Below are 14,377 nucleotides of genomic sequence, written 5' to 3'. Positions count from 1 at the left end.
CGTGTTTAGTAGACAGCAATGACTCAGGACCAGGGATAAGACTGTGATGCTGCCTCTGGGAGCTTTCTTGTAGATGGGATTAAAAGTGAGTTCTCAGCCTTTGATGAGGAAACAGATGATTTTAAAATAATGTAAACTAAAAAAAAAAAAAAAAAAAAGATCAGGTGTGGTGGAAGATGGTTTAGTATAAGCCTAAGCTACGCAGTGAGTTCTGAATGAGCCATGGACCATAAAGTGAGGCTCTGTCCCTTATCTCAACAATGAAAAAAGAGGGAAAGGAGTTAGGAAGGAAGGAAGGGAGGGAGGGAGGGAGGGGTGAAAATGTATAGACTAGTGAGTACCTAGCACATGCCTGCTGGCCAGCATGTGGGGTGGAGGGTGGGGTGTAGAAGGCAGAAGAAGACACTGATATGTTGTGTCTTGAAAAAAACAAATACCAGCCAAAAATACAAAACAAAACCAGTGAAAAGTAGATTGTGCTAAGGACCTAAACAGCAGTGACTAATGTACACATTATTCCCGAGCTTAAAGGCAGCAGCATTTTAATTAGTTACCCATTTTCAAAGTGTTTTTAAGTTACTTATTGCTGCTTTCTCAGATGAAACATCTAAAAAAGAAAGTATGGAGTCCATGACTTTCAAGTTCTCTCTTCTTTTAAAGAAGCCTTTTGAGGCTGGGCATGGTGGCACATGCCTACATGCCTTAAATCCCAGAGCTCAGGAGGCAGAGGTGGGTGACCTCTATCACACTCCAGGACAGCCTGTGTGTACAGTGGGACTATGTCTGGATAAAGGTCTGGCTATGTGGCCCGTGCTGGCCTTGAACTTCTGCCTTCCTAGACCAGGCTTCCCGACACCACTGTGACCGACATGTTCCCATTCTCTTTAGGTGAAACAGTAGATCCTGGGGGACCAATTCAAAACCAGCTCATCCTGTGACTCTGAGGTTATTAGGAAAAAATGCAGCTTTAGCACTGGGAGACTCGGTCACGCTTTCTCTACCTACATGCACATCTATGTGGACTTTGACAGGCCTGTGTGATATGGTGATGTGGGTGTGGTTTGTCCCTGCCCAAATCCGTGTTGGAGTTTGGTTCCTGCAGCAGTGGTGTTGGGGCAAGCCTTGTAAGAGGAATTAATGTCTTCCTCACAAGGGCAGACCATTCTTGAATTACAAGGCAGTTTGGATTCCTTGATGCACTCATATGTATTCACTCTCTTCTAGAGACACTGCTTGGTAACCCGCTCTCAGGTATTGTATTTTAGTGACAAAAATATGACTACAGAGCCTTTCAGACTCCAATACACTAGGCTTCATGTCATTTTTCTCATTTAAAAATATTTTGAATGGGCTGGGCATGGTGGAGCATGCCTTTGATCCCAGCACTCGGAAGGCAGAGGCAGCCTGGTCTACAAAGTGAGTCCAGGACAGCCAGGGCTCTTGATACAGAGAAACCCTGTCTCGAAAAACCAAAAAGAAAAAAGTTTTTGAATGATTATGAGTTTATCACAATGTTACAATTACCCAGAGAAAAGAGGTAAAACACTAATACAGTCATCAAGGTATCTAACTTTGGCCACAGCTTTGGTAAAGCGGATGACTCCCTGAGAACATGATGAATAAAGGCGTTTTTACCTTGCTGGAGGCTACTGTGAAGACAATTGACAAACGTTGCTAATATGGTTGCTACATTCATCACTTGCCAGCACTGGGCAAGACCAAGGGTGAAGAGCTCATTCCAGTACGCTTTGACCAATGATATGCTGTTTTCTTGCCTAGTAAAAACAGAAACAAAAGCACACATCAGACATGAACTTCACATCGATCGATGCACTTAAGAAAACACCAGATTCAGCTAGTCCGGCAGACTCACGGGCATAACCTGAGAATTTTGTGTTCTGTACACTCGACAGAAGTCCATGAAGAGCGCCTAGAAATCTGATTCTCAGCTAGCTCACCATCAATCAGCCAGTTCGTAAGAACAGCTACACTAAGATTTACAGTAAGCCAAGTAGAGAGGATTCTGAACTTTCCCAGTCAAAAACAAACAAAAAACCAACAGGATATGTGCCTGATGTAATATACATATCAATTACCCTGAGGTGATCATTACACATTGTGTGAGTGTGGAAATGACCTGGTGCTCTCCATGGGCATGCACACTTTCTATGCATCCATGCCAGTAAGAAAAAATTGCAAAAAAGTTAAATGAACGGTCATGACATGCCAAGCACTGGTGAAATGGGAGTTGACATGGAGGATTATGTCTGCCTATGAAAGAGAAGGTTACATAAATGTGCGACTTTAGATATTTTATGTAAGTGTTATGGAAACATATACATACTATGTATACAGTTAACTTCAGGCAATTAAATTCTCCTTGCTATGAAGGAGACATGCAAGAAAGAGAGAGAGAGAGAGAGAGAGAGAGTCAGGGGAGAGTACTCTGAGGCAATGTCATTCAATAATTAGAAGAAAGATGGGAGATACTTTAAAAAAATTATATGCACGTGCATGTGACTGTCTGGCTACATATGGTGTGTGCGTGTGTGTGCGTGTGTGTGGAAAGTGTGTGTGTATGTCTGTGTGGTGTATGTGTGTAGTGAGTGAGTCTGTGGTGGGGGGGATGGGGTGTGCAAGCACATGTGTGTGTCCTCCGAGGCCAGAGAACACACTGGATGCTCTGGAGCATTACAAACTACTGAGAGCCTGTTGTGGACCTTAGGACTTGAACTCAAGTCTTCTGCAAGTGCTCTTAAGCCCTGAGACATCTCTCCAGCTCCGGGAGATAAATTCTAAAACACAAAAATGTTGGGATAAGCTTGCAATCCCAGCGGTCAAGAGGTGGAGGCGTAAGGGTTGGGGGTTCACTGCAGTGGCTGAGGCAAGCCTAGGCTACAGAAAATACTACCCTAAGAATCCAGTGACTACAGAGAAGTCTTGCAGCAATAAGGGGGAACAGCAGCGCGATGGCTAATGCTGCTGTCAGTACCACTGTGACTCCCCTGCTATGATGGACAACATGATTCCTTAAACTGACATGTCAAAATAAAACCTTCTTCCTCAAGCTGCCTTTGCCTGGGCAGCGAGACAAGTGACAAGATGAGAAGGGCAATATTTGGTGTTCAGTGGAGGATTAGATGCATTTCTAAATGCCCCATCTTCTCTGAGATGTTCTTTCTCTACCTGACTTCCCAGTTAAGAAATCCACTCGTTCTCTGAGGGCCAGAAGGGAGCCTTTTCTGTTGTGCTGCTGAGGACTGGACACTGACCCAGGGCCATGAGCCACAGCTCCAGGCCAGGAGTTGTAGCTATGTGTTTATTGATTGGTTTTAGTTGGAGGCAGAGTTTCGCCATGGAGCCCTCGGTGGTTTGGAATTCATGGTCCTCTTGCTCCTGCCTCCCTATTGCTAGGATTTCAGGCGTGTGACATGATATCCGGCTTCAGAGCGCGTGTCTTTGAAGAAATGCCCTCTCATGGCTCTCTCCCTCGAGTCCCCTTTGGTGCTTACCTATCCATCTAGCCAGAGGTTATGCAGATTTCATAGTTTCCTAGACTGTTGTGCTAGGGGTCTGTTTGCCACACTACTCAAAGGTGGAGATTCTCTTGTGTATTTCTGCATGGTAGTGAACAGCTCAAATTACATGGCATATAGAAAGAAAAATCCACTTTTTGTTTCTTTGTTTTGTTTTTTTTTTTATCTTTGAGGATATTGATCAGGCAAAAGTGAGGACTTTAAAAAGAGAGAGAAGCTATAGGTGCAGGTATTTCTACAAGGAAGAAAATCTTCAAGGGAAACTTACATTTTATTATCAGACAAATTGTTGATTTCTTTCCTTTCTCCAAAGGGATTCAGGTTAGTAAAAACGTGCCTCTAAGAATCATGCTCATGCTGATGACTGCACATAAATTATTTCCTTCTTGAAAAATGCCACAAGGTGTCAGCGGGATGGGTGGAAGGTAAAAGTGCTTGTCCTCAGGCCGGGCCACCTGCCGATCCCCAGGCCCCACGTGGTACAAGGAGAGAACTCACTACGGCAGTTGCCCTCCGGCCTCCACATGTGTGCTGTACCGTCCTCGTCCCACCTCCCAAGCACAGGATAAATTAAAACACAATTTAAAAAGGAACCTGGAAGTTTGTGCTTTCGCTGTGCATAAGTGCGCTCAGTACGTACACATAAATCAAGACAAGTAACAAAAAGACAGAGCCTGACGCTGCCACCTAAGAGTGTACAGGGTGTGACACGGCGGAGCACGTGTGCACACAACACACTTGGGAGGCTGAGGCAGGAGGACCGTGTGAGTAAGCGGTCAGCCCGGGCTGCATAGTAGGTTCCCAGCTGGCCTGGCTGGAGTGTGCCATGCTCTTACCACCCCCTTCCCAGCAGCCCGGAGTTTACAGAGAAGTTGCTCCTCCTGGGAATTACTCGGGTGAGGAATTCAGTATTTGGGAAGAACGGCCTGCTACCAGAAGAAACTAGTGATGGAATGAACTTGAGAGCAACGCTCACATGCAAAGAAGACCAGTACTTTTAAACTTTCACGCATAAAATGATGAAGAGAGATCCATCCCGGTTAAAATCAAGGAAAATAAGAGGGCAATGTGTTCAGCTGTCAGAAATGAGAAGATGCAGAATCAGGAATAGTGGTGGAAGAAGCACCATTCGTCCATTGCTGAGGTGAGCGTAGCCAGCCAGTGCTTCCGGGAACAACCCCTGACACTATCAGAGCACACACGTATACCTTATACGACACGCAGTTCCCCTGGGGAGAACCTACTTTATGGAAATACTAACACATCTGACACACTGCGCTTGGTGGCACTACGGAGAATAAGAAGGCCAGCAACAGCCCAAATGTCTACGATAGAGATGAGTATGTAAGTTATCATGGACAGGCAGACGTTGGAAAAAAAAATGGGAATTTATACATGTGACACAGGAAACTTAACAGTGTAAGATGACAATCAAGGAAAAGAACACAATGTGCCAATATGTCGGGTGTTTGGATGTTTAATGACTATGGCCTGGAAAGAGCTGGTAGGGCACTGAACGCTCAGCAATGGGATTAGTTTTTTTCTGGAGAGGTTTTACTTTATAGTTTTATACTTCAGGGTTACTTTAGGCATGAAGAAAAAGGGAAAAACAAACCAGCTTTCATCTTAACATCTGATTCTGAAGTTTCAAAAAGAAAACAGCTGACCACAGTAGTTAAGTGGTGTTCTGGTTTCAACACTTAGTCCCCACATGGTCGAACTGTTTGGGAAGGATTAGAAGTGGTGGCCTTGTTGGAGGAGTTGTGTCACGGGACAAGGAATTGAAATTGAAAAGACCCAAGCCATTCCCAGTATTTCTCTCTGCCTCTTGCTTGAGGCTCAAGATATAAGCTCTTAGATACATAGCTGACTATCTACTGACACGCTTCCCGACATGATGGTCACGGACTCTAAACCCCCTGAGACATAAGACACCCCTCCCCCGCCCCCGCCATACACACACAAAACTTTTTCCTCAACAAATTGACTTGATCATGGCGTTTTTATCACAGCAATAGAAAAGTCACTGGGACAAAAAGCAAATACAGGAAAGTAAAAGGTGGAAAAAAAAAACAAAACAGAGCTGGTCTTTGCTACTAGAAATGCCTTGACCTCATGGAGAAGGCACAGAGAACAGCTTACACTCAGTGCAGAGGATGAGAAATGTTGGAAAAGTAGCTGACAGGGCAGCTGAGAGTAAATTGCTAGATTAGTTTATTGCCAGAAAGAGCATCAAAGGGTTAACTGTAGAAATCAGTTACAGAAGGATATCCACCCAAGTTTATTTAAAACAAAACTCCAACTAGGGACAGGGTTTTCGACTGGAGTCTCAGCACCTGGGAAGCTGACACAAGAGGAATAAGAGTTCAAGGCCAACCTGAGCCACAAAGCGAGTCTCAGACTATCCTGGAATCATGGCAAGACCCTGAATCATGGGCATGCTTGCTGTCAGAATTGTTCTGTTAGGAAATAACTATTACAGTCACCATGTAGTACTTATTTTCAAACAGCCCCAAAAGTATTAACAACAACAAAAGCATTACATTGACCAAGCCCCCTATGCCCGAGGCCAACCCAACCTTTTAGCATCCACGTAAGTACAGCAATGCATTAACCAGCCCTGCCCCCACCACACACATTTGTTTGAACTGAATCTTTGGCCCTTAGAGAAAAATAATCAACACTATGCAACAAATCCACTGAATGGCAGGTTTCAAACCACCAGGTTGCAGAAGACATGCACTGTTAATGGAAGTACAGCAGCCTGACTTTGAGGTGAAGTGTTAACGAAAGCTTATGTAAATTATAATGTCTGCTGTGGCAAATGACGTGCCCTAGAACTTTTGGTTTTAAGAGTCCAGGCAGAGTTGGGCATGGTAGCACATGCCTGCAATCCCAGCACCTCAAAGACTGAAGACAAGAGGATTAACATGAGGCTCAAACTGAGTCAGCCGAGGCTACACAGTTGGACGTTGTTGAAAACAACAACAACAACAACAACAACGAATCCAGCAGAAGAGGCTGGGGAGGTAACTGGGTGGCTAAAGTACTCACCGCTGACCTGATAGCGTGAGCTCAATTCCTGAAACTAGGAGAGAACTGGCTTCCATGTGTACCCTGTAATGCTAATGCACATGCCCCTCCAGATATATACACACACGCATGCGCGCACACACATACACACGAATACATACACCCTAACAGCCCTGCTGGTGTCCACACTCTGGGCACATTAAATAGGTCCCAGCTTCTTAATCTATTGAAAATGTGGAGTCATTTACCTAAAATCATGCAGAATGAATTCCTCACACAATAAACTACAGATCTTAAAGGGAAAAAAAAAAATCAACATTCCTATTCAATACAGAGTCCATAATAAAATGTCACTAACCAAATTCCCACCCAAGTCACTGGAAAAAAATGTGCCTGACTACGGTTGTCTGCGTCTCTCTGTGGACAATTTCTGTATCCAGCCAGGAAAATTCGGCCCCTTTGTCAGTCAGACTCAGAACAGCCTTTTATCTCCGCACAACAGAATTTCCCACCATTAGCACCCAGCTCTTATCTGGTTAAGTCAACACATAAAAAGGATTTAGAGATTATCAGGCAGAGATAAGAAGTAGGAGTTTATGTAGCAGCTAATGGCCTGGATTGTTAGCTCAACAGCTATTCTAATTAAGAACCCAGTGGCTGCTGCACAGAAACTGATTTCCAGTACAGATCGCAGAGAAGAGTGGCTGCCACTGTAAAATTAATTATTCTGTAAGCAGAGACCTCGGGCTCTAGTCTTAGTTTCTTCAACACTATGGCACATTCCACAGAAGTACTTAAAAACAATAGTGCTGTGACTAATTGAGAGAGCTCAGATTATGATTCCACACCTCCCCCTCCTTTTTTAAAACTAAAATAATGGGTAGTTTATTCTGGGTTGAAAAAAAAAAAACCTCTAGGTTGCTTTTCTGGCCTAATTATGAGTTTGGCGATGGCACTTAATGCCTAACAAATAGTAAGACATCAGCATGGTAATGTTTTAATACCACAATTTCATTTTTCCTTTAAAATATTTATTGAAATAATACTAAAAGCTGAATATTACTGAGACAAGAAGGGAAGATTCATTCAAGGGTCACACCCTCTAAATCAGATCGCTGATCACCTAGTAACCAAATTGTGGTATCAGCTATGTCCTTTGAAATCAGGGCTCATGTGTCCCTTAGTTATACAGTCAAAGTATTTTATCATATTAGGAAGGGGTAGTTATTTCCATGTGCCAAGTGGGAAAACAAATGAACAGGCCAGGAAAGTGAATGGTTTCAAAATCAGGTTGAAAACGAGGTCCTGTGAGTAAGCTAAAGCTTGCTGACTATCTGCTTGGCCTGTCCATTGTCATGTGACAGTTACTTTAAACAATATCTGGCAAACTTTTGTGAAACTCTGCTTTCTTAGAGTAGATCACTTTCCATTTCGTCTGATTGCTTCAGAACAGAAATATAGATATGGTTAGAGCACATTTTTAAAATGGTCAATGGAGGTTGGCGTGGTTTTTTTGTTTGTTTGTTTGTTTTATCTTTGAAGTGGAAAGTAGATGATTGGAAATGACCTCCAATTTAAAACATAACCATGTAAGGCAAATACTGCTTGCTACTGCCATGTCTTTGATGAATATTGAAACAAGGTTGTTGTTGGGGTGGGGTGGGGGAGGCAACAACTGCCCAACAGGAGTATCTAGCCTTTTAACACTGCACAAGGCATGGCCACCTACAAGGCTCACTCACAGATCACAGCATCAAATTACAATACATAAATACAATTAATACATGTCACAACCTACACTGCTGTATGATTTTATATTAGGCTGTGTTTATAGCTATCTTTGGCTGTCTGTGGCCCCTGGCCAGGAGGCTAGATATGCCTGAGTTCTGATACATTCCTATCTTTAAAAAAAGAAAATGTGTGTGTATGTGTAGTTTGCCAGCCTGTCTCCCTGTGCGATGTACATGCCTGGTGCCAGCAACAGAGTCAGAAAGAGGGCACTGGATCCTCTGAGACTGGAGTTAAGAAGGCTGTGAGCCACCAGGACGGTCCTGGAAACAGAACCTGGGTCTTCTGCAAGAGCAGACAGTGCTCTTAACCACTGGGCCTCTCCCGGAACCCCAGACACTACTACTACTGAATTAATAAAAGATGGCCATTGCCAATGCTGACCACAATTTGTCCTCTCCATTTACCTAGATTATTCATTTGTTCAAACTATAAAACATGGCTGCTCTTCCACACAAAAAGTAATAGAGAAAACAGTAGTTAGCTATCATGAACTATCATATAAATAGAATGGTAGACCATTTTTCTACTGTAACACAAATCCTCCCCAAATAAAGTTCTTGTTTAGATACATGTGTGCCACAAAAATCACATTTATATTCAAGGACTTCAAAACACTCACCCTAGTGCCTGGAAAGAAGGGATGGAAAGTGCCCAATGCATCGATAAGAACAGCAGTCTGGAGGCCGACTCCCCAATGTAGTGCACATTCAGGTACTCGGGCACAGGAGAAGGCATGGTGAGCTAGCGTGAACAGGGATTTAGGTAAATCATCTCATGACTCATAGTTCTCAAATTATCAGTTCTCTGAAAAACTTGAATATATAACACATCCTGTAGGAATCCTGTATCCTCACCTGCAAAACCTAATACTGAAATAATTCAAGTCTCTGGATATTATAATAGTGCTTAGAAGAAAGGAGCAGATCGTAAATTCGGTGCAATAGCTATCCAGGCAAGCAGACCTCAGCTGATGGCTATCAGACACGATCTGTTTATTTATGAAGTTACTATCTGGGCACATCGGTGCATTTTCCTCCCCTCTCCCTTCTCTGTACCAGAAGCCTGTCTGCGGAAGGCGCCTTCATTTAGGCTAGTTATGCTGGCAGGGATGGCAGAGGAGTGAGCGTGAAGCAGGCTGGCTAGTGCCTACCGAGGAGAGCATGCTTGCAGACACGTGGCACAGCTACAGCCTGAATGAAGCAAAACAAAACATGGGAGCCAGGGCTCAACACTGACACTCCTTCAGTTCTTCAAAAAGCAGGTCTGTGCAGCGCGGCCCTATCCTAGAATATTGTTTTGGATACAAGAGTATGTTAAAAAAAAAAAAAATCTATGGGAAAACTGTGTTCATAGGAAAGCAAGTCAAAGGCTGTTAGTTTGTACTGTGCTAAACAAATAAGTAAGTAATATTAAGTTTGACTTTAGATAGCTATTTTAAGTGTCAGACCACAGTGAAAATAAATCCTCTATCAAAATACTTCTGAAAGAACCCTGAAAATCTTAAGGAAAGCTGATGTGGCTCATGTGAGGAGCACTTTTTCTGTATTGAAGCATTAGTACTGACCTCAGTGAGAACCAGGGAAGTAAGCACCCTCAGCGACCAGAGGAAATCTGGCTGTTAATCTACCAGCATTGGAAAACTGAGTCAGATCTTGTAACCTTAAACATTGCTGAACAACCTAATCTAAAAATCTACACTCAACGATTTTGGGGACCAATGCGTACAGTTTCAGAGATCAGCCCTTCTTGGATTTTTGGATCAGCAGTGTTCAACTATAAAAAACTCGGAATATCTACCCCCAAATCTGAGAAACTGCAAAATCTTACACATTTCTGGTCCCAGGCACCATTTCCAAATCTATTCTAGAAAAACACACATACACACAGAAAATCACAGGTAAGGATGTCCATTGTAGCTCTGCTTCTAACAGTGATGTTAAATGGTGGGACAACCCGAATTTCCTTCACTAGCAAAAAGAATAATGTCCACCACAGAATAGGTTACAAGTATCAAAATTAGCAAGAAAAGTTGAGATGACAGTAAAGGCAAAAATATGCCAGGCGTGGTGGTGCCCAGTTACCCAGCTTTGGGACGGATGAGGCAGGAGGACAGCAGTGAAATTGAGGCCAGGCTGGTCTGTGCAGCAAGTTCTAAGCAGTCTGGGCTCCCGGGCAAGATCTGCACTAAAACAAAACAAAACAAAAGCCCCACCAACACCCAAGTAGACAAAATAGCAAAATAAAATGTAGCTGACTGACTTTCTGCTGGAGTGGAAAGGGCAGGGAGACTCTGGACAGTGAACAGCAGCTGCCTGTTAGGTGGGGTGGGGGTGGGGCGGAACTGTGCCGTATGGTCTTTCCTTGTATGCATTCCTGTGTGTGCAAGTGCACTTATGGGACTGCAAGTGCAGGATGGAGGACGACCTTATTCCTAACATATCATGCTGTTGCAAAAGAGCCTCTCGCTGGCTCCGGAGCCCCAGGGAAGTCCCAGGGAAGCCCATCTCTGTGTCTACAAAGCTGCGATTAGAACTGGAGAGCAACACTGTTGTTTGTTTACTTAAAGTGAGGTTTGGGATTCAATTTCAGGTCCTCATGCTTACAAGGATTTACTGATTGAGCCATCTTTCCAGCTCTCAATATTATTTTCCTAGGGGATTAATATACAGCTTCGATCACATCCTCAAAGGTATCTATGATACCAAAAGATCAAAGAGTTTTCATCAATAAAATATAAAAGTTTTCTAGGAATGTCAGATAAAATGCTAAAAACAAGAGCTGGAAAGATTCCTGGCTGGTTAAGAACAGTGGTGGCTCATCCCGAGGACAGAGGTCTGATACCCAGTATCCATAAGGTGGCTAACAACCTCTGTAACTGTAGTCGCAAGGGCTCTGACACCCTCTTCTGGCCTCCTGGGTCACTGCACACATGGGCAGCACTGGCATCCATGAAGGCAAAATACCCAGATACATAAATGTTAAAACTTCTTCTTTTTAAAGTAAAAAACAAAAGTTAAAGTTAAATCAAGATCATATAAACAATTTAAAAAGCCCTATAACCCCTAAGGAAATAGAAGCAGATATTAAAAGCCTCCCAACCAAGAAAAACCCAGGGCCAGACAGTTTCAGCACAGAATTTTACCAGACTTCCAAGTTAAGACTTAATGCCAATACTCCTCAAATTAGTTCACAAAACAGAAGAAGAATGAACATTCCCAATCCATTTTATGAGGCCACAGTCACTATGATACCTAAATCACATAAAGACTCAAGAAAGAAACAGAATTACAGACAAATTTCCTTTATGAACATATCTATAACACTTGCAAACTGAATCCAAGAACACATCAAAAAGATAATCCACCAAGATCAAATAGGTTTCATTCCAGAAATGCAGGGATGATTCAACATATGCAAATCAGTAAATGCAATCTACCATATAAATAAACTGAAAGAAAAAAAAACCACACATGATCATCTCATTAGATGTTCAAAATGCCTTTGACAAAACCCAACACCCTTCATGATTAAAAGTTCTGGAAAGATTAAGGATACAAGGGACCTACCTAAACACAGTAAAGGTAGTTTACAGCAAGCCTATAGCCAACATTAAATTAAATGGAGAGAAACTCAAAGCAATTCCACTAAAATCAGGAACATGAAGAGGTTGTCCACTGTCTCTGTATCTAATCAATATAGTACATGAGGTTTTAGCTACAGCAATAAAACAACTGAAGGAGATCAAGGGAATACAAATTGTAAAGGAAGAAGTCAAAGTATCACTATTTACGGATGATAATAATATGTATAAGTGACCCTAAAACTTCTACCAGGGAGCCCCTAAAGATGATAAACACTTTCAGAAAAATGGCTAGATACAAAATTAACTAAAACAAACAAACAAAAAACCCCACAAAACAAAACAAAACAGTAGTTTTCCTATAAACAAATGGACTGGAAAAGAAATCTGGGAAACAACACCCTTCAAAATGCCTCAAGTAATATAAAACATCTAGGAGTTAACTCTAACCAAGCAAGTGAAAAGCCTGTATGTTAAAAACTTCAAGTATGAGACTGATACTCCAAACAAGGACCATGCATGGAGATAACTTAGAATCCTGCACAGAAGTAGCCCATGGCAGCTCAGTGTCCAAGAGGGTTCCCCAGTAATAGGAACAGGGACTGTCTCTGACATGAACTCATGGGTGGCTCTTTGATTACCTCCACCTGAGGGGGAAGACAGTCCACAGAGGAAGACAAAGAAGCCAGTCCTGATGAGATCTGATAGACTAGGGTCAGATAGAAGGGGAGGAGGACCTCCCCTATCATTGGACTGGGGGAGGGGCATAGAAGAAGAAAAGGGAGGGAGGGTGGAATTGGGAGGGGATGGGAGAGGGGGCTACAGCTGGGATACAAAGTGAATAAACTGTAATTAATAAAAATAAAATAAAAATTAAAAAAACTCTTCAAGTCTTTGAAGAAAGAATTTGAAGAAGATATAAGAAGATGGAAAGATTTCCCAAAACCCAAAGTAACAAACAGAAATCTGCCGAAGAAAACAACACCTTCCAAAAAACCTCAAAACCCTTTGCCAAACAGTTTTAAGCCACCTTTAAACAAATAAAATACTAGTAGTGTGTTTTCCTTATTTGCCTACTAGTGCAGCTTCTAGATAAAATTCTAACTATCAGAATAAAACTTTCAAAAGGGGGGAAAATAAAGATTTCCCACGCTCATGAATCAGTAGGATTAACAAAGTAAAAATGTCCATCCTACCAAAAGCAATCTACAAATTCAATGCAAACCCCATCAAAATTCCAACACAATTTTTTACAGGCCTTGAAATAGCAAGCCTCAACTTCATATGAAAACAAAAACAAAACAAAACAAAAAAACAATGTTGGGTGTTGGTCTAGTGCTATATATTCTGATGCTAATTATTGGACCCCCAAGGTCTGGTTGCTGCCCAGATGTTAAGAAACTCATGTACCCCAAATGATGTTTGTAACCTTGCCTAGGAACTTATTCCTGTTTGGCCAATAAAAAAAAGCTGACACACGTAGGCAGGGCAAATGGGGTAGGCGTGGCTAAGGTTGGTGGGCTTGAAGAAGAGAGGATCTTGGGAAAAAGAGAGAAGGAAAGAAAGAAAGGAGGACACCACCACAATGGGTCAGCAGGAAAAGGAACCATGTGGGCCCGGAGGAAGGACTCCAAGAATGTCTTGGAAAGGAATGGTCCAGATGAAGAGTACAAGCAAGTATCATGGGATTATGGATGGAAGGAAGCCCAGATACGAATGGGTAAAGCAGACAGACTAGGATGGGAGCTGGGAGATATGAGGTAGCATAGGTGGAATTACCTGTCCACCCAAGGTGTTATAAGGCAATTATAATAAATACAAGGAGTCTGTGTCCCGTATTGAAAATAATAGTGGGTTAGATAATACTTCCATAATAATCATAGGACTAATAATAAACATCATTAGGCCATACCATTAAATTAATGTGCCGTTCAGAGACCAGTTCTCTCCACTGTGCACTTCAGGGGTCCAACTCTACCTGGTCACTTCCCTGCTGGCTCCTCCCCTTGCTTCTGGGACAGGGTCTCTCCCTGATACAGCAAGACTGGCTGGCCAGTGAGCTCAGGGAGCCTCCTGCAGGTCTCCTCAGAGCTAGGATCACAAGCGCACACACCATGCTTTACGCTTTATTTTGATGTTGTTGATCTGAACTTGGGCCCTCATGCCATGTGGAGAACTTACTGACTGGGCCAAGCCCCCTCCCCGCTCCACAAGGCAATTCTTAAAAGAATTCTTAAGTGCTTTACAACAAGGATGTAACTACTTTTACATAGAAATAAATGCAAAAGTTTTGGGAAGTATGCCATTTCAGAATTTCCTATGGGTAAGGGATGCTGGGTGTGGTAGCACCTGCCTGTCTTCACAGCACATTAAGAGGACTGGGAGTTCACAACCAGCATGTGCTATGCAGCGAGACCCTGTCTCAAAATCCAAAGTA

At 42.7% G+C, this 14,377-nt stretch overlaps 1 protein-coding gene across 2 annotated transcripts in view; it reads right to left on the bottom strand.

The window, feature by feature from the left end:
- Nr2c1 (nuclear receptor subfamily 2 group C member 1) overlaps positions 1 to 14,377 on the bottom strand; it is a 48,391-nt gene that overhangs the window by 7,846 nt on the left and 26,168 nt on the right. The window contains exons 10-11 of one of the 2 annotated variants that reach the window (XM_021647843.2): positions 8,980 to 9,101; positions 1,636 to 1,775 (exon numbers count right to left, since the gene is read on the bottom strand). In XM_021647843.2, coding sequence (XP_021503518.1) covers positions 1,636 to 1,775; positions 8,980 to 9,101 — 262 coding nt within the window. The remainder of the gene's footprint in view (positions 1 to 1,635; positions 1,776 to 8,979; positions 9,102 to 14,377) is intronic. The other variant, XM_060377935.1, reaches the window with a different exon arrangement.

This window comes from Meriones unguiculatus, chromosome 2 (genome assembly GCF_030254825.1).
Source record: "Meriones unguiculatus strain TT.TT164.6M chromosome 2, Bangor_MerUng_6.1, whole genome shotgun sequence".
In the NCBI taxonomy this organism is placed as follows: Eukaryota; Metazoa; Chordata; class Mammalia; order Rodentia; family Muridae; genus Meriones; species Meriones unguiculatus.
This window is presented reverse-complemented; position numbering and strand designations above follow the sequence as displayed.